This window comes from Leucoraja erinacea, chromosome 13 (assembly GCF_028641065.1).
Source record: "Leucoraja erinacea ecotype New England chromosome 13, Leri_hhj_1, whole genome shotgun sequence".
Taxonomy (NCBI): Eukaryota; Metazoa; Chordata; class Chondrichthyes; order Rajiformes; family Rajidae; genus Leucoraja; species Leucoraja erinaceus.
The window spans coordinates 10,336,020-10,356,809 of record NC_073389.1 but is presented as its reverse complement, the minus strand read 5'-3'; the positions used below and the strand labels follow the sequence as shown (position 1 = coordinate 10,356,809).

Genomic DNA, 20,790 nt, shown 5'->3' with positions numbered 1-20,790 from the left:
AATGATAAGGATAAATGAGGAGTAACTAGATAACTAAAGGGTGCATTTCCTAAGGGGGTGCAGGAAAAAAGAGACCAGGGTATGTATTTTGGAAAGAGGCAGTGAAAGTTGATAAAGCGATTTAAAATAGGATCCTATGCTGCACTGTCCAAAAAAAAGTTATAGCAAATCTTCATTAAACATTGATTCAGCCGTGGATGGGGATCCAATATTGATCACTGTTGTGTGGGAAGAATTTGAAGGTTCTGGAGAGGATATTGAAAAGATTTAACAGAATGTTTGTCATGGAAAATGGGCCTACGGTATGTTATAGGGAAAGGCTGAAGAAGCTGGAATTATTTTCCCTGGAGCAGACAAAATTGAGATGAGATGTAGAACAGGCGTTCAGATAAATGAAAGGTCTAGACAGAATAGACAAATTGTTGCCTTTGGTGGAAAGGCTAAGAGCAACAATACACAGGCTGAATGCATTTGGGAAAGGAACCAAAGGCAACAGGAAGAAACGTTATTACAGGAAGATAACATTACAAATGAATTGCTTAAATGATTTTTGAGGCAGATTCGTTTGTTGCTTTTAAATATGAATTGGGTCGTACTTGGAAGAAAATATCATTGCAGAGGTACCGAAAAATAATAAAAAAGGAGTACGATCAACTTTCTGAGAGCTGGATTGGTTTTGAAGAGCTGAATGGCCTTCCTCTTTCATAAGTTCATAAGTGATAGAAGCAGAATTAGGCCATTCGGCCCACCATGTCTGCTCCGCCATGATTGAATGGCTGATCTATCTCTCCCTCTCAACCCCATTCTCCTGCCTTCACCCCATAACCCCTGACACCTATACTAATCAAGAATCTATCTATCTCTGCCTTAAAAATATCCATTGACTTGGCCTCCACAGCCTTCTGTGGCAAAGAATTCCACACATTCATCACCCTCTGACTCAAGAAATTCCACCTCATCTACTTCCTAATGGAACGTCTTTTTATTCTGATGCTATGACCTCTGAACCTAGACTCTCCCACTAGTGAAAACATCCTCTCCACATTCACTCTATCCAAGCCTATCACGATTCGTTAAGTTTCAATGTCCCCCCTCTTTGTTGCTACCATTCTATGATTCTGAATGTCACTTTGTGCCAGTACATGGACATGTTACGGAACATGCCTCACAGACGATGCACCATCCCTCACAGATTTATATCTGCCATTTGAATTTTTTTTCTAAACCAGTAACCAACCTTAGTATTGTTCAACCATCTGAAAGTCTGCTCTTCGGAGAAGCACAAAAGTGAGACCAAGGTTACATTCATCTGAGAGTTATAATTCAAATGGGAAAGATAAGTACTTTCCCTGATATTTGTCATGATATTGAAACATTTATTTGACATTTTTTCCCATAATATGTGAACACAGAAGTCTACAGATCTGCCCCATTGCCAACACTATATGTTCCCATTTGCAAAGTATTAAAATGAGCCCATATTGCAAAAATATTGCATGGCCAACTGTACTGGGTATTTATTTCCCTGTATGTGCTGTGATATTTCAATTAAATTTCAATAGCTTAATATAATTATCATGTATCATAAACGTAACATATCAAACTTTGAGCACTCACTAGCCAATGACAAGCACCTCTTGCTAAATCTCTGGAGGTTACAGCTACCATTTTGCACCATAAAGAACCTGCATGAAGGAGAGAATTAAACCTCATGTGGAAGTCGACTGCAAATCCTCTAATTGTCAATTAGCACCAGCTACTAGGCAACTGACTGAATTCAATAATAACGGCTTTCTTTTTCGGGAAACAATCCATTAGCAACAGCATTCAAGTGACAGGGTGCTTAAGATGGTCAATCTGTTTGTTTTACCCAGAAAACAATCAGACGCTGGAAGGATTTGGGTGCACTGAAGCAGCAGCTTCATTTCCAGATACCTGAACCGAGGTTAGATTTTTACGATCAGAGAGATCAGGTTTATGCTTATCCAAATTGAAGTGTGCTATTTGCACACAGTTTTTAGAGGTCATTTTGCAAGTACTTATAGGTTGCGATGCAGATTGTTAATTTTACAAATCCTTATGATGATCTCACTTAGCCATTAATACCTCGCATTACTGGTTGCCCATCATGATTTGATGTTCTGGATATCACAAGGATAAATGTGCTGCTGAATTGATGTTTCATGCTTCTCCATATACTGCTTTGACTACTTCCATGTCCTCCTCATTGACCTTGTATGTTATACTCTCTGTAACCTTCAGTGCATGGGTGTCCAGACTGTGAAGCATTCACAACTATAACAGATCGTCATTTGGATTTGTTAATAAATTAGGAAAATTTGCTGCCTGTATCAATTCTACTCCAAATAACCTTGAGCTTGTTGATATGGCGTCCTGATGCCATCACAACAACCTGGAGCTCAATGCCCTTAAGACAGTGGAATTGATTATGGACTTTAGGAGAGCTCCCCTTCTCCTCCCCCCACTCACCATCAACAACACTACAGCCATGTCTGTAGAGTCTTTTAAGTTCCTGGGAACCATCATCTCCAAGGACCTTAAATGGGGGGGCAACCATCGACTCCACAGTCAAAAAGGCACAAGAGAGGATGTACTTCCTGCAGCAGCTGAGGAAGCACAATCTGCCACAGGCAATGATGGTCCAATTCTATATGGCCATCGTAGAGTCTGTCCTCACCTTCTCCATCATGGTCTGGTTTGGCTCAGCCACCAAGCACGACATCCGGAGGCTGCAGCGAATCATCCGATCAGCTGAGAAGGTTATTGGCTGCAACCTTCCCTCCATTGACGAACTGTACACTGCAAGGGCCAGGAAAGTGCGGGTAAGATCATCTCTGACCCCTCTCACCCTGGCCACAAACTCTTTGAATCACTTCCCTCTGGAAGGCGACTGGACTGTCAAAGCTGCCACAGCCAGACATAAAAACAGCTTTTTTCCACGAGTAGTAGCTCTACTCAATAACCAAAAATCTGTAGCCTCCTTTTGCTCTGGTATTTTATTTAAATCACATGTTTAGTCAATAATGTTTTACTATTAATGTTTAATGTTTTATGTGTCATTCCTAACTATCACTGCATGTCAAGTTGTCACTTGCGGGTGGAGCACCAAGGCAAATTTCTTGTATGTGAATACTTGGAAACAATCAAATAAGATCAAATAGAACAAGTTGTCCTACAACTTTATGCTGTGCACGCTATACGCACGAAGAAGAGGAAGATTCATTCATTCATTAATTCAATCATTCAATCATACATTCATTCATTCATTCAAACAACCTTGAGATTGCTGATAGATGTGGACGTACGTGATGGGCACGACTTGAATTTAAAATTCTCATACCTATGTTCACATTGTTCTATGATCTCATAGAATGATCCCAGGAATGATTGGGTTAACATATGGTGAGCGTTTGATGGCACTGGGCCTTTTCTCGTTGGAGTTTAGAAGGATGGGGGGGGGGGGGGGGGGGGGGGGCCCTCATTGAAACTTTCCGAATAGTGAAAGACTTGGATAGAGTGGATGTGGAGAGGATGTTTCCATTAGTGGGAGAGTCTAGGTCCAGAGGCCATAGGCTCAGAATAAAAGGAGATGGAGGAATTTATTTAATCATTGGGTGGTGAATCTGTGGAACTCATTGCCACATACAACAGTGGAGGCCAAGTTAATGGATATTGTTAAGGTGATGATTGCAGATTCTTGACTAGCAAGGGTATTAGTGTTATGGGCAGAAGGCAGGAGGCTGGGGTTGGGAGTCTGTAGAAGGGTCTTGTCCTGAAACGTCACCTATCCCTTTTCTCTGTCTGACCCGCTGAGTTACTCCAGCTTTTTGTTTCTATCTTTGGTACACTAAAAAGATACAGGTTGATCAGCATCTCAACTCCTGCTCCTGATTTTGGGCCTATTGAATTGAGAGCCTTCTGAATACTACTCATTCTGCATCAGTGACATTAACATTTCAAACATTGTAGACCACAACATGCAAAGAATGTAAAGTAAATGTTTCTCCAGCAGGCATATTCCACCTACTGCTCCATCAGCCACAAATACTCATCAATTCATCATGCCTATTTATTAGCCAAAACATTGATCAGTTAGGACTCATACCAATCATGCACATACACAATATATTGCAGACAATGTTACAGCCACCATTGGCATGTTGTTTAATGGCGACAACTTAATGACCTTCAATGCGATCCCACCACCAGTCACATCCTCCCATCATCCATTTCCAGCTTCCGCAGAGACCACTCCTGCTGCAACTCATAGCGTCATAGAATGATACAGCATGGAAACAGGCTCTTTGGCTTAACTTGCCCACACCGGCCAACATGTCCCAGCTACACTAGTCCCACCTGCCCATGTTTGGTCCATATCCCTCCAAACCTGTCCTATCCATCTACCTGTCTAACTGTTTCTTAAATGTTGGGATAGTCCTTGCCTCAACTACCTCCTCTAGCAACTTGTTCCATACCCACACCACCTCCTTGGATCAAGCATCCCTTTCTATCCAAACCAATCCCTTCCCCTCCCAAACACCCAGATACTTTCCCCTGCAAGCGCAGGAGATGTAACACTTGTCCCTATACCTCCTCCCACACACCTATCCAGGGATCCCAGTTGTCTTGCCAGGTCTATGCAAAGCAGGCACGTGCGATCAGGGTAGGCAAGGTAGGCACTGCCTACCCTGACTAAAATTATAATTATTAAATATAAATAGTAAAAGGCACGGGAGAATTATGCCTATCTCTTAGGTAGGCTTAATTCTCCGTGCCTTTCATGCGCAGTACATGTAATACGCGAAGATCTGTGCAGCTCACGTGCCGTTGGCGCTGCTTCAAGCCTTCAATGACAAGGGGAGCTGAAGGCAGCTGAAATTCTGCCTTTGCACCGTGGACTGCGTATGCGCATCAGCCTACTGCACATGTGCAGCACAAGTTTCTTGGCAGGTTTTTCAAACGTGGATTGTCATTATCTTAAGAGTATCTTAAGAAACAAAGAGAGAAGAAAGTAGTTCATGTACAAATAATGTGGTAAGTAGATTTGAGCTATATGTTTTTAAATACCGTATTTCCTGGCAATGAAGATGTTATTTTTTACCCCAAAATAAGGCTTCTTGGAAACCGAAGGTTAGGTTGTTAACCAAAAAAGATAGACAGCGTGTGGGGAGTCTGGCGGAAGGGCAGGAGCGTTGAGAAGGAGGGGGTCAGGGATCATGCCAGTAACCAGCTCAAGAGCGGGTCAGTGGGCGATGGATAACAGGACAGCGGGCGGTGGAGCTTACTCCATGTATCAGTGCGAGTAACTTCAATTGGTCCCTTGTTCGCCCTGATACAGGAGTAAGCTCCACTGCCCGCTGTCCTGTTATCCATTGCCTGCTGACCTGCTCCACTCTATGATCTTTGCTCTTGAGCTGGTCCCCTCACTGTTCAGACGAGAGCACTGCCAGAGGTGAGCAGGCCAGCAGAAGGCGCTGAGGTCCAGGCAGCCCCTCGCAGCCACCCAAGCTACTTCCCTTCCCGGCTCCGCGCACGGAGCGTCGCGGCAGCGGTGTGTGAGTGGGTTACTGGCATGATCCCTGACCCCCTCCTTCTCAATGCTCCTGCCCGCCCCGCAAATTTAGCCCTGGCCAGACTCCCCACACGCTGTGAAAGGATCTCTCCCCCCAATTGGTCCCTGGAACTAGTATTGTCATTCAATAAGATCACAACTGATTCAACTTGCCTTGGTGTGCTACCGTTTTTCCCACCATCTCTCCACCTGCCGTCACCCTCCACCCCCCACCCATTCAGTAATTCAGAATGAAGGAGATTTGGAAGCCTTGGGCAAATTGAATTGTTACTTTCTTTATTTTTATTTTTATTTTTACGGAGAGGAAAACAATCTGAGCAAGCGCGGTTTAAGATTTTTTTAAATGTCGACTGACTGCTTATCCTGAGTAATTACTCACGGCATGTACCTGATGCAAAGACATGCAGATGACTATCGCTGTACAGCACAAGTTCCTTGATAGCTATATTTACTCAGATTCAGATTCAGATTCAGATTCAATTTTAATTGTCATTGTCAGTGTACAGTACAGAGACAACGAAATGCATTACTAAGCTTAAATGTAAACAGAGGATTGAATAGCATGTAGTTTTTATTGGATAGTAGTGCTTTTAACAACGTATTGTGATAGGTAATTTTTATTCTACGTAGGCTAATAAAGAATTAGAGACGGCACAAGATTTCAATTGGTTAATGTCTAAAGGTTTGACACGTCTAAAAGTTTGTATAAAAGTTGACACTTCCGAGCAGAATGTTTCACGGGGTACGGTAATGGGACTGTGCTGCTCTCCTTGTGCACGTAAATAAAGTGTGTCTGGGAAACAAATGCAAGTTGTTAGAGGTCAGTCTATCAGCAAAGACATCCTCATCTCCATTTTGTAACTTAAATAGTCCTTCAAGTTGAGGTAGGCGTTTACGTGCATCTGCTGCAGCCTTGTCTACTGTATTTGATGTGGCCTTCTCAACATTGGTGAGACCAAGTGTAGACAAGGTGACCGCTTTGCTGATCACCTGGCACTGAGGTGATCAATGCACTCTCTCTGCCAAGGGCCATCTGGAGCTGCTGATTGTGAGCCACTTCAATTCTATTCTCATTTTCAATCCAACATGTTTGTCCTCAGCCTCCACATGTAAACTGGAAGAACAGCACCTCCTATTTCATCTATAACTCACTGCCATGAACATGACTTCTCCTACCTGCCTCTTCACCTTCATTCTCCTGATCTGCCCAGGTCTTCTTCCTCACATCATTCTTTCCATTTCTTGGGTTCACCCCACCCACTCCGAATACGAAGTTATTTTCCCCTCCTTCTACTCATTACCTACCTCTATTCCTTCTGGGTCCCCTATTTTCAACCCCCCACATTTTTATCCCAGCTACCCACCATCCCTCCCTCTGGTTCTGCATTTCCCCTCACCTTATTTTACTTCCAAATCACTTCCAGCCTTTGTGACTATCTCCTCCCTTCTCTCCCCCACCTGACAATCAAGCCCTCCTTACATGGATCCGCCTATCACTTGCCAGCTGATGCCCCACCTCTTCTCTGTACCAATGATCTCTCTTCTATTCCAGTCTTGAACCAGGGTCCTAACCCAAAACATCATCCGTCTATTTCCCTTCACAGATGCTGCTTGGCCTACTGAGTTTCTCCAGCGGGTTGGCTTTTGCATGCAGTTTAATCATACTATACTAACAGTAGACTATATAGCATTTTATACTAACCATGGGGAGTACAGTGGCGCAGCAGTAGAGTTGCTGCCTTACAGTGCTTAGAGACCCGGGTACGATCCTGTCTGTACGGAGTTTGTACGTTCTCTTTTTGCCCGTGTAGGTTTTCTCTGAGATCTTCAGTTTCCTCCCACACTCCAAAGATGTACAGGTTTGTAGGTAATTTACTTGGTATAAATGCAAATTGTCCCTAGTGTGTGTATGATAGTGTTAATGTGTGGGGATTGCTAGTCGGTGCAGACTCAGTGGGACGAAGAGTCTGTTTCTGCGCTGTATCTCGAAACTAAACTGAAAACTAAAATCATCTGCCCATTTCCTTTCACAGATGCTGCTTGAGTTTCTCCAGCAGGTTGTCTTTTGCATGTAGTTTTAGTCATACCATAGTAACATACAGTAATTTAAAGAAACAAGTTTTATCAGCACATTTCATTGTCTCAGCACAATGTGAAAATACATCTGACGCTGGGAAGTTAAACCATAAGCAGAAAAAGTTGGAATGTGTCAGGATGTTGGGAAGCAGTAAGTATGGGATGTTGAGTGTGGGGGAGAACAAAAGAGAAGGTCTTGGAGTGTTTAAATTACAAAAAATGATATTGGTACAGGCACAATATGGTGGTAATTGGATAAAGAACTAAAGACGCAAATAGGTGATGCAACTGGCAGCAGGAAATGATTGACAAGCTGCGAGAAAAGATTGCAAGCCAGGACATTGCTCCGAAATTGGTAAACTCTGCAGTGCGACTGGAAAGTGCTGAACCATTTGACTGAAATACGAGGTGCTGCTTCTGGAGCCTCCGCTGAGGTTGCATTGAACAGAGCAGCTTGCAGAAGACTGAGAGACTGTTGTGGGAACAGGGTAGCGAATTGAAACAGGAAGTGGCCAACTCAGGCTGACATGTAATATTCAGGAGAACCAGGCTGACAGTCCAACATTTTCTGTCTCCTTTACATCTGAGCCGGTAGTGAGACAATTATGTAAAAGTAGTCAGAACACTTCACTATGTCAAGTGCTTCAATTAATTACTACAGCGGCTTCATCATTTATAATTTCCTCAGCTGACTGACTGAGCCTAGGAGGTGATCTGTCAAAGGAAGTTACAGGAGGAAGGCAATATCACAAGTTAACTTGGATGAGATTTACAATGTTTGAAATAATAACAGCTGCTTTAATCATTGCTCTGTTAGCTTCACCCAGATGTTGAATGATCCATAAAAAACTACCATGCAATGAAAACTATTTTCTTTATTTAAGCTTTAAGTCAATTTTATCAATGAGCTTCGTTCGCCAGAGGAAACAAACTGTCAAATTGCTCACTGATTAATACATTAGGACATGGGCATATATTTCACGCCTGAAGGGATTATTATCTTAATAAAGGATTAACACTATTTTCACTACATGACCCACATATAAATGTTAATCTTTTCATTTCCCGCAATCGTTCGAACTGCAGATCCTGGGTGAGATTTCCAACTGTTCCCAATGAATGTCGCATTTGGCCCAGTTAAAGAATGTGTTGACGTGACTAAATCAATTTTATACGTGCAATAGAGATGAGAGAAAAAAAATATGATTTCATTTGGAACAGAATTTGACTGCAAGGCACTGGTGTTAAAAATATTGTCCTAATTACAGAATGTCATTTAATTGGGAAAATACAAGATGACACATAAACGTTAAAATGTGTCGAACTTTGATTTGGAGAACGAGCTACTTCTACTGTTTTTAATCAATCGAGACCATGGATGCTCATTCGTCAATAAAAACAGAAAATATCTCTCAACTATAGCCTTAACATTAATAATCACTATTCAATGTGGGAGATGAGAATTTCTATTTAAATTTCCTCACTTGTTTGTAACTACTGGTTATATGTTGGTTCAGAAGCAAAAGCCCTGTTTGCAAGGAAAGGTTAATACCAAAGAGCCAACTCTTTTTTTAGTTGAGAGATACAGCGCGGAAACAAGCCCTTCGGCCCACCAAGTCCACGCCGACCAGCAATCCTCGAGCACTAGATACAATTTACAATTTTTACTGAAGCTAATTAACGTATGTCTTTGGAGTATTGAAGGAACCTGGAGCACCCGGTGAAAATCCATGCAGTCACTGGGAGAACATACAACCTCCGTACAAACAGCACCTGTAGTCGGGATCGAACCCGGGTCTCTGGCAATCTGGGTTGCTGTAAGGCACCATGTCGCACATGACAACATCTTCACAATGATTAATCTGTTCAAGCAGCTGACCAAGTGCAGTTGTTCAGGACGATCTTGCAACAGTGTCAGGTGAGAGCAGAGAGAATAAACAAACCCCCTAAACTCATTGCTTGGAGAACCGATGAGAACTAATAGAGTTTCTCAATGGGTCTCCAAGATGAAGGCTTTTTAGGTTGCCCTTTAATAACTTCTATTATTATTCAAGTTATTAAAGGGTAACCTAAAAAACCTTCATCTTGATTGCAGGCTAAGAAATGGGCAATACTTTTTGAAATATTCCAAAAATAGAACGCATAATTAGATTATATTTAATATAACTGGCGTGGCGGTTAAGATGGGTGTCCACACAGATAGCTGGGGCCGCTGCACACTTAAAGCCCCAATAGTACAGCCCACCTTCTTTTTTCTCCCAGGTCCACAAACATGCATTGACTGATCACCAGGGATCACATTTTATTGAAAGCATTCTTTCCAGATAGATGCTGAATGTTATATAGCCAGGAGCTCTGGGATTTAAAGTGTATATTTCACAGAATCCTTCAAAATAGCACTACCAAGTCTTTAAGAGGTATGCTATCCACAGTAGTCAATATATTTCACTTACATAACCAAGATTTATTCATGCCATTAGGTATCAGACTTAAAATAATATTATCAAATGTCACAATATATATAAATTGGGTGCACAAGAGACTGTAGATGCTGGAATCCGGCCCAAATAAATGAAACCTGCTGGAGGAACTCAGTGGGTCAGCCAGCATCTGTAAAGGGAACTGGACAGTTCATGTTTTGGGCTAAACCCCTTCACGTGGACATGTGAAGATGAAGGATCTTGACCTGAAACCTCCACAGATGTTGCCTGACCTGCTGAGTTACTCCAGCAGCTCTCCTTTTTTTGCGACATAAATTGGGCATTTAATGAAAGATCATCTTAACAAATTCTGTCAGCTTTAATTATCCTTTAGGACCAGACTTATTTTAATCAATAGTTACTGAAACTGAATTTCAGTTTGAAATTTTTGTTTGATTTATGGAAAATGATGTTTATCACAGATTGTCCAGAACGGGAGCAGTCATACAATCATGGAGCGTAGAAACAGGCACTTCGACATAAGTTACTCACGCTGGCCAACGTGCCCCATCTACACACGTCCTGCACACCTGTGTTTGGCCCATATTCCTCGAAACCTTTCTTATCCATGTACCTGTCTAAATGTTTCTTAAACGCTGCGACGGTACCTGCCTCAACTACCTCCTCTGGCAGCTCGTTCCATGCACCACCGTCCTTAGTGTAAAATTGTTACCCCTCAGGTTCCTATTGAATCTTTTCCCCCTCACCTTAAACATGTCCTATTGGTTCTCGATTCCCCTACTCTGGGCAAAAGACCATTCTTGTACCTGATATATTCCATCTCATGATTTTGTACACCCTCTATAAGATCACCCCCATCCTCCTGTGCTCCAAGGAATAAAACCCTGGCTTGCGCAACCTCTCCAAATAGCTCAGTTCCTCGAGTCCAGTTGCAATGAGTATCTGCGGTTCTGAAGCAGATTCACTACAACACAAGAGGATGTAACACGTGGGATTATTGCACCCAGGGGTGCTCCACTTGCAATATGTTTATTATAACTAGTATGGGATGAGGTCAAGATAAGTGGGGAATTAATTACGACAATCTCTAGTTTTTATTCCAATAATTCACTGTAATCTGAAAGTACGATGCATTTTGAAAACAGTGGTTGATACTTATTTAGCCGTAGAATACATAAACATTACACCACTGAAACAGCCACTCAGTCTAACTGGTGAGTGTTGGTTTATACTCCACATGAACCACAGCAATCCTACTTTCTCTAAATCCACCGTAATAAGGGGAGATAATCAAAACTTTCCAAAGGCAAAAAGTTTTGCTGAAAGAATCAGGTAAATTAATGCAAGATGGCTCAATCCAAAATACTCTTTGATGTGACTAAAGGGTTATTTTAGAATAGTTGATCTGTAGATCTGTGGAAAGCATTTGACCGTTAGCTTTCCCCAGCCCGGAAAGCTGGTAACATAAAATATAGTAAACTGCCCTTCAATTAATCCAAATTTTGCTAAGCAATATTTGGCTTGCTATTTCATCACAAAAATTAATGTAATAATAATTAAGCACATCTGTTTAAAAGACCGAACGAATGCATTGACATCACTACATGGTGGCAGATTCCTCTGTGCAGGTGCCACCAATAATGTTCATTGTTTGTCCTATTCAACTGAATCCCTCTAGAGTTGCTAAACACTTTAATTCTCCTTTCCAATCCCACACTGACCTTTCTGTCCAAGGCCTCCTCCATTGTCAGAGTGAGGCTAAACGAAAATTGGAAGAACAGCATCTCATATTTCGCTTGGGCAGCTTACAACACAGTGGTATGAATATTGATTTCTCTAACTTCAAGTAACCCAGCATTCCCTCTCGCTCCATCCCTCCCCCACGCAAGTCGTACCAGCTCTCGTTTTCATCCACCATACAGCTAACAGCCTGATTCCTTTATCATCATGACTTTTTTTAATATCTTTCATTCATTGTTCTTCATCTCTCTACACCATCATCTATATTTCTCGTTTCCCTTTCCCATGACTTTCAGTCTGAAGAAGAGTCTCGGCCCGAAATGTCACCCATTCCTTCCCTCTAGAGATGCTGCCTGTCCCGCTGAGTTACTCCAGTTTTTGGTATCTTTTTTTTCGGTTTAAACCAGCATCTGCAGTTCATTCCTAGACCCTCGAAGGCTCGATTGTAATCACGTATTATCTTTCCACTGACTGGTTAGCACGCAACAAAAGCATTTCCCTGTACCTCGGTACTCGTGACAGTGAACTAAACTAACAACGTGAAAGCTTTTAAAGGATTTGTGACAAACAATGAATTGCCTCTGGGGACACAGAGAGATAATGAAGGTATTTGAGTTACATAAAGACACGATGATCAGAGGAATGGAACTGTGATTGTAAACATGACAGTAGGAAATGGCTGTGCTCTGTAACTTGCATAATCAATAGGAGCAGAATCTGTACATTACAAAATGCATCGGTGTCAGTATCATTCTTTCAATTGCTCAAGAAGCTACAGGAGAATAGCTGTTAATTTTCACGAACAAAGAACTTTTTGAATTTATAGAGCAACAAATGGCTTTTCTACTTGGTGCCTGCTAACAATGCCAATTAGATATGCTCAGTTCCACACCAAAACATTTCTAACATCTAATGAGTAGTTTGTTATATGCAATAATTCTGGGAGGCGATGCTCACAATACTATTTAAACCACATATGTCCCAACAGCACCCATTAATACTGACAAGGCTACATTCACTTCAGAAAGAAACTCAACCTTTTGCTAGCTTGGAGTTTTGATTTATTTACACTGTGAAACAAAAAGGTAGTTAAGGGCCTGTCCCACTGTACGAGCTAATTCAAGAGCTCCCCCGAGTTTAAAAAAATAAATCAAACTCGTGGTAAGTACGTAGAATGTACGTACCGGGTACGTCGGAGCTCAGGACGTCTCTTAGCAGCTCGTTACGCTAACGGCAGGTACTCGGGAAACGTGGTAAGCTCGTGAAGATTTTTCAACGTTGAAAAATGTCCACGAGAGCCCCGAGTACCTACGAGCGGCTATTACCGTGATTCTCCGAGTTCGAATCAGGGGAAACTCGGGAGAACTCTTGAATTAGCTCGTACAATGGGACAGGCCCTTTACACAGTTATTGTCAGCTACCTCTCAACAATCAACAAATTAGGATTTTGATTGAAACAGTATCTTAAGTTAGTTAACAAAATATATTCAACGTGAACAAGACATTTGAGGGCAGTCAGTGCATATCTGTCTTTGTTACAATTTACTATCTTAATGAATTGAGAATGCCTATCAGGAGATTGTGTTGGTTACAAGATCAACTTTAGTTTACCTGCAGTGCTAGAGGTTTCCATCTCATATTCTTAAGCAAAGCAGGTGCGGAGGTGAGCATGCTCTGAGGTCGTTTCTTTAAGGTTAAGATGACCCCACTGGGATCTTCCCGGAGTGCATTTACCAGGTTTTTCAACTGCCAACCTACCTAGAAATCAACAGCAAGAACAAAAAGGGTTTAAATAAAACTCATCAAAACTAGAAGCAAAAATATCATGGTAGATTGAACTGAAAGTCAAAAGGAACAATACTGAGATTGTTACAAATTTTGAAAAAAATCAATTACATAAAAGAACAGTGGATATGATATGGCAAATGGTATGTTAGCATTCATAGCAAAAGGATTTGAGTATAAGAGCAGGGAGGTTCTACTGCAGTTGTACAGGGTCTTGGTGAGACCACACCTGGAGTATTGTGTAAATTTTGGTCTCCTAATCTGAGGAAAGACATTGTTGCCATAGAGGGAGTACAGAGAAGGTTCACCAGTGATTCCTGGGATGGCAGGACTTTCATATGAAGAAAGACTGGATAGACTCGGCTTGTACACGCTAGAATTTAGAAGATTGATGGTGCTTGTAATCGATGATGTTATTCATAATACAATGCCAAATATGTTCTTGAAACTAAAAATTGGAACATTGTCTTCAGATATCTAGATATATTAAAAATCTGGCACATAGCAAATATTCATGCTAGAACACAAATATTCTGCAGTCTCGTTTATTGAAATGGCAGTACATCAGAGACAAGTTGCATCATTTTATTTGATTTGATCATAAATCAAGGGTTGTTTTATAACTATGAGATATCTATCTCATCTCCTCAAGTATAAATACAGTAACCACCTCTATTATTTCCCTCTGGTACAAGTGGCAAAGCTTTTCAAAGCTACTTTCGTGTTAAGATGTGATTGCTCCAAAAACATCTCCAGATTGATCCAGCTAGATTTCCTGTTACAAAGAATGAAGTTTTCTACTTTTGGCAAAATGTGTAGGAAGGAACTGCAGATGCTGGTTTACACCGAAGAGAGACGCATAATGCTGTATGAACTTAAAAGGACAGGCAGCAACTCTGGATAGAAGGAATGGGTGACCTTTCGGGTCGAGACCCTTCTTCTGAAGAAATCTGAAGAAGGGACTCGACCCAAAACGTCACCCACTCCTTTTATCCTGAGATGCTGCCTGTCCCACTGAGATACGACAGCATTTTGTGTCAGTCTATGTTTACAAAGCTTATCCAGCTGCATGAACGATAGTTCTATTGCACAGCAATATTGGCTGACGTTCAGTCACAACTTAGTAATGAATAAGTCTTACTTAGTAAGTCTTATAGCTGCAATCTGGGTTAGTGAACCAAACCAACAAAGTCCACAGCTATGTTGACTAATATACTTTAACCAATCAGCACAGAAAACACCACAAGCACTCAGCAGATCAACCAGCACATGTGGAGAGAGAATCAGTTAATGTTTCAATGTTGACCTTTCATCAGTACTGTTCTGAAAAAAGATAATTCAACCTGAAATATTATCTATGGTTCTGTCCCCACAAGGGCTACCTGAGTTTCTGTTCAATTTAAGACCTCTATAGCACATACACCATTTGTATCCTGTTATTTTACTGAATAGCTGTACAGAAGCCGCTAATGCCAGTGTAATACCAGTCCTACACTGTAATTGCCCATTAATAGCTCCCCACTTGGTTGGTAACCGAGAAAGTGAAATCACTTCCTCATTGAATCAATTTTCTCATCAGAAATATGAATGTTAAAATGCAGATCATACCAACTTTAACACTGAAAAGCATTCCAACCATCTAAATGAGAAAACATACCTATAAAAGCTAAAAAGACAAAGTGAAATATGTGCCTATGATAAAATGTTATTCCTGGAATTTAATCTTAACGTGATAAAGCTAAGGATACAATGTGGTCAGATCAGCACATTGTATCCTGATTGCCTCTGAAAATTATTAAAAGTCAGTGTTAAATCTTTATGGGCATCAAAAAAGCTGCAATTGTTGGATAGTACAGCACAGAAGTCTGCCTTCGAGACAGTGCTATCACTTTTGTAGAGCACTGAATTTCTTCCATTACTTTCAACCCTGCTCCCTTGCCGTTTCCCACATTCCTACTACATTGGTTCTTATCCAACCCCCTGTCTGAACATTAACGTTGATATAGAACCTTTGTTCTGCACAGCTTTCAAATTCTTAACTAAAAAAAAAAAAAGACATCAAGATATCTTTGATGTCTTTCCCTTTCATCTTCAAATTGTGCCCCGTGGCTATCAAACCTAGAGCCAAGAATGATGCCTCTACAACATGGATCAAATCTATCCAAATCAATGTACGACTTTCGGAATAAAATCCTGAAAAGGTGTATCCATTATTTCCCTGTGATTGCATGTATATAATGTGCAGCCTTGCAATTTTGCCTTTTCAGAATAAGAAGTACAGCTATGATATGCTGAACAATTATAGCTAACTGAAGTTAACAACTTGTGAGAAAGATTGATAAGTGGTATAATTGTAATGGTATTACAGGATGTGAGAGCTGGGCAATGGTTGTCCACATCTCCATGAAGTTGCTTGGACAAAATAATATACTGTTAGGCCTGTCCCACCAGCATGTGATTGCATGCGTCTAGCACGACCAAACGTGGTCGCTTGAGGCGTATGGCTGCGCGGGGCCGGTACCATTTTGAACCGCAGAGGCGTATGGAGTTGTGCGGGACTGGTCTCCGAAAATCCTGTACTGTTCGAAAATTCCGCGCGTCAACGGCCTGTCGGCCCGTAGGCGCATTGAGGGCATATGGATCGTCTCGACGGCGTAAGCAGCGTCTTGATGTCGTACGCAGCATCTTGATGGCGTACGCCTAGCGCGTGCCGTTGCGTGATGACGTCACCGCCCGACGTCGTGCAGTGTCCAAATTCAGTCGGCCCGCCTCCTGCCAGGCTGATTGGTGAGTAGGACGTAAATTACGTCATGCGCGAACTCTGCGCGTACTTACCGCGAACTTAGCTCGAACTCCGCTTCCGTTTGGTCACGCTAGACGCATGCAATCGCACGCTGGTGGGACAGGCCCTTTATTAGGAACATGAGTCTTTGGCTTTTTAAATGGGGACATTGGAATGTAGCAAAGAGTGTGGCGGACAACTTTAACCTTCTGTGATAGATGTGTAAAAAGTGAAGTCAGATAAGATTTTAAAATTATCATCAAACCTACTCTCCGGAGGCATGTGTATTACTTAATTATGTTACTGAAGCCTCTTCCCCAAACTTTTACACGCTTTTACAAGCAGTGGTTTCAGGGAACCAGCCAGCTCAAGTTGGCTGGTCCACTGTTGCATCGGCAGGAGGGGGAGTGTTTCCTCAGCTTTAAAAATATGCTGCTTCCCTTCCAGTGATCTAAAGCCTTCACCATCTCTCATAAGTAATCTACAACTTCCTGTTGCCCCTCAGAAACAGAGGACTTGCTATCACTCCGATTCTATGAGCTAAGAACTAGATGACGTGTCCCATATGGGATCTGAAGATTGCCACAGATGGAGCAGGTGGTATTTGACAGAAAGGCTGGGTGGTTGGGCCATTTAGGATGTGTGCACTCTCTTTACAGTAAACCTTAAAAAATATCATATTTACACCATCTCTGATATCCACTGAAATTTTTTCCTCTCCCCATGCAAGGGCAATAAGATCTACAAAACAGTATCTGCTGCGGGCTTTTGAGATGCGGCTGTGAATTTCTGCCCAAAACATTTCTTTATTTTTTTCAGTCCTGCAGCAATGGGCTTGTCTGCACTGGAGGCCATGTTATTCTTTAGCTGTGAGATACTAATCTTAATGTCTTACCAAGCTGGTTGAAGATAGACACTTGGGTTTAGAGAATTTTAAAGTTCTCTTTACAATGGAAGAAACTGTCCACATGTCTTTGATAAATTATCAACCTTGTTCACAATGTGGTGGTCCTTGGTTTGGGCTGCAAATGGTCTTGCTTACACTGTTCGATCCACATGTACTGGAGTTATCACCTGTACACTGCAAGGGCCAGGAAGTGAGTGGGCAAGATCATCTCTGACCCGTCTCACCCTGGCCTCAAACTCTTTGAAGCACTCCCCTCTGGAAGGCGACTCTGGACTGTCAAAGCCGCCACAGACAGACATAAAAACAGTTATTTTTCACGAGCAGTAGTACTACTCAACAGCTAAAGGGCCTGTCCCACTTTCACCACCTAATTCATGACCTCTGCTGAGTTTGCCCTTGACTCGTACTAACAGCATGATCGCCACGAGGTTGTAGGAGGTCGTAGGTAGGTTGTAGGAGGTCGTGATGCTAGTCGTGGGTACGCGTGGCATCAAGTAAGTCGGGGCGTTTTTTATAGCATGATGAAAAACGTCCATGAGTAAAAAAGGTCGTGAATTAGGTCGTGAAAGTGGGACAGGCCCTTAAAAGTCGGTAGCCTCCTTTTGCTCTGGTATCTTATTCCATTCTTCACATGTTTGAATTATAATGTTTTATTTTTAATTGCCTACTGTATATCGTGTTGTTACTTGCGAGCAAAGCACCAAGGCATATTCCTTGTCTGTATACATACTTGGCAAATAAAATGTATTCAATTCAATTCAATTCAATTTAACTCAATCTCCTGCACATTTTCCATCCACCAAGTGTCTTTAGGTCAAGAGTTTTTGTTGGTCCTCATCCTGCAGATCTACTTCTGTTTCCCTTGAGACATGAAGGTGTCTCCAAATCAATAAAAGATGGCTTTTACAATTCATTAACTCACTTTCTCAGATCAGTTTTGATATCTTCGAGCTCGGAAGCCAAGAATCTTTCCGGAGATGTTAATTTTGGTGGACTTCTGGGCAAACCAGGGACCATGGTTTGGGGAAGTTGGATTCTCTGAGAGATGCGGTTATAAGACTTTCTATTTGCGATTGTTGATTTATTTGACAATTGCTGGTGTTGTTTTAGCATCAGTTGATGGCAATGGCAGCTGGACTGGGTGGTGGTCAGTCTAAGGACGCCAGCACCGGTCATGGTGAAGGTGATGCCGATGTCTCCCTGGCCCCTCGTCTGGAAGGTGATGCCACTAACTGGAGTCGGTTCCCAGAACGAGGATGATCCCTTGTGTCCTTGTTCTTGTTTCTTCGTTGAAACAGACAACTGATAATGACAAGGTCACCTTACACGAGGACCCCACTGGAGTTAGCTTTTCCATTCAATTTCCCCAGGGAATTGTGTTTTCTGTGACTGTGGTATTGAAGTTGCCAGCGAGGATCAACTTGTCTTCCACTGGTACTCAGACCAGAGACTCACAGATTGGAGTACTAATCCAATGACCTTCCTGTCTAGTTGCACATCAGTGGGAGCTGGAGAGTCATGAGACATTGTTAAAACCAACTGAGGGAGAGTCGCTGAGGTGCAGAAACTGAATCACTCTTGGTGGGAAGACTAACCAAGTGAAGCCTGAGTTCCTCATGAAGATTGCCTTCCAGAAGCACATACATCTATCAGCTTGCTCTTCGAGGTGACATTCTCCTGCTGATTTTATCACACTTTGGGTGGTGATATTAAGATCAAAGATGTCTCTCTCCTGCCATCTAGCTCTCTCGCCACAGTAACATTAACTTCATTCTATTTGCATTGACGCAACATCGGAAACATCAACATCTTTTGATGCAACATCAAAGTCTAACATCTCAACTGTTGAGCAAACTGGAACAACAGCACTTCATTCAGTGAATGGAAATCAAAAACAGGAAAATAACTGAGACATAAGTAAAATTCAACAGTTGTCAAATAATAAAATTAAACAGAACAGCTGAAAATACGCAGCAGGTCGAACTACAATTATCTGCTAAGCATATCCTGCATTTTCTCTCTTACAACATACATAATGTTGCATCTTGAGCACTGCAGCATTTCCTCAATATTGCAATGAAGTGTCCAAAGGTAAGAATTTATTTAAAAAAAACATTCAATGCCTGGTAAACAAAGATGTCATCTTCTTAAACAGACTTTTAGATTTGAGGATGATTTGTCCACCCTGAAAACTGTAGGTTCTGGGGTGATTATTGAGACCAAAGTGAGAACCGCAGCCCCTTCCCCAGGTGGAACAGGTGGGTGGGTGGTTTATGAAACATTGTGTTCCTTCCACTAATTTTTACACAGAACAATTGTGTACACTCGATGCATGGGCTCGAGGACCTCCTGAATGATCCTGGTCCATCTTGAATGGTCTGGGGATTGAGTAGGAGGTTGCACTATTCTCCTCCCATGACAGAACTTGGAATAACATGGCTGCTTCAGGGGTCTCGAGTCAAATGGCCCGCCAAATGAACTAACTGAGTGTAATTGTGAGCTCATTGCTGTGGATGTTGGCTGGGAGAGGACATGATGTTCTTGTTTTTCACCCGGCTGGTGAATTTGGACGATTTGGCAGAGACATTATTGGTGTTAGCTTTCTGGGTGTCAAGATATATCTGTTGTGGACAGTCAGGTTTCATAGCTGAGGAAGGATCCTAACCGGAGACATCATCCATCCGTTTTCTCCAGGGATTCTGCCTGACGCTCTGATTTACTCCAGCACTTTGTGTCCATTTTGGTATAAACCAACATCTGCAGTTCTTTGTTTCTCTGTTTCATAACTGCTTGACAGACCAAGGGTTCAGTGCCAGTTTAGAGGTCTTGACCTTCAAGTACATTCATTCATGTTAAAATTCTCCCTACGCACAGATGCCGAGGATGCAAGTAGATCATTTAAATCAGCGTGCAATGACTGAACTAGAGGACACGTCTTAAATTAAAGAGCCTCATGAGAAGTTCGGACTCTGAAACCCTTCCCACAATATCACGCAGAATTCAAACACAATTTTTTCTGGGTTAATGCGGGAATCATAATTACTGCATCTGAAATGGAGTTTCAAACACTGATGCTACTGTGTTGTGTCTTACACTGGGGTGTATTTAATCACCTTGACAAATGTTCCTGCTGACTTCATGCACATACAACAATAGTCAGTGATGGTGGGACATACTGGGACAATGATGAAACTGGAGCAGGTAATGCAATGGAAATCCAGCACTTGCTGTGCTCATCCAGAATTGATTTGGATTAAAATGCTGCAAAGACTCTACAAGTTGTGCAGTGTCTCTGGAGTGAGAAACACAGTTGATGTTTCAGGTTAAAAACTTTGATTGTGGCTGAGTGCTTCCAGCTCTTTCTGTTTTTGTTTCACATCTCAAGTTTCATTTACTAATCTAGATGACTTCAGTGCACTGTTTCAACCACCACTGAATGACGTTTGCATTATTGACAGACATTACA

The 20,790-nt window shown here is 41.9% G+C and overlaps 1 protein-coding gene across 11 annotated transcripts in view; it reads right to left on the bottom strand.

Moving 5' to 3' along the window:
* The window catches only part of cnksr2a (connector enhancer of kinase suppressor of Ras 2a), a 496,167-nt gene that overhangs the window by 184,567 nt on the left and 290,810 nt on the right, over positions 1–20,790 (bottom strand). For 7 of the 11 annotated variants that reach the window (XM_055644411.1, XM_055644413.1, XM_055644414.1 and 4 more), the window contains exon 9: positions 13,462–13,608. The exons of the other annotated variants lie outside the window; for them this stretch is intronic. In XM_055644411.1, coding sequence (XP_055500386.1) covers positions 13,462–13,608 — 147 coding nt within the window. The remainder of the gene's footprint in view (positions 1–13,461; positions 13,609–20,790) is intronic. 11 annotated transcript variants of the gene reach the window in all.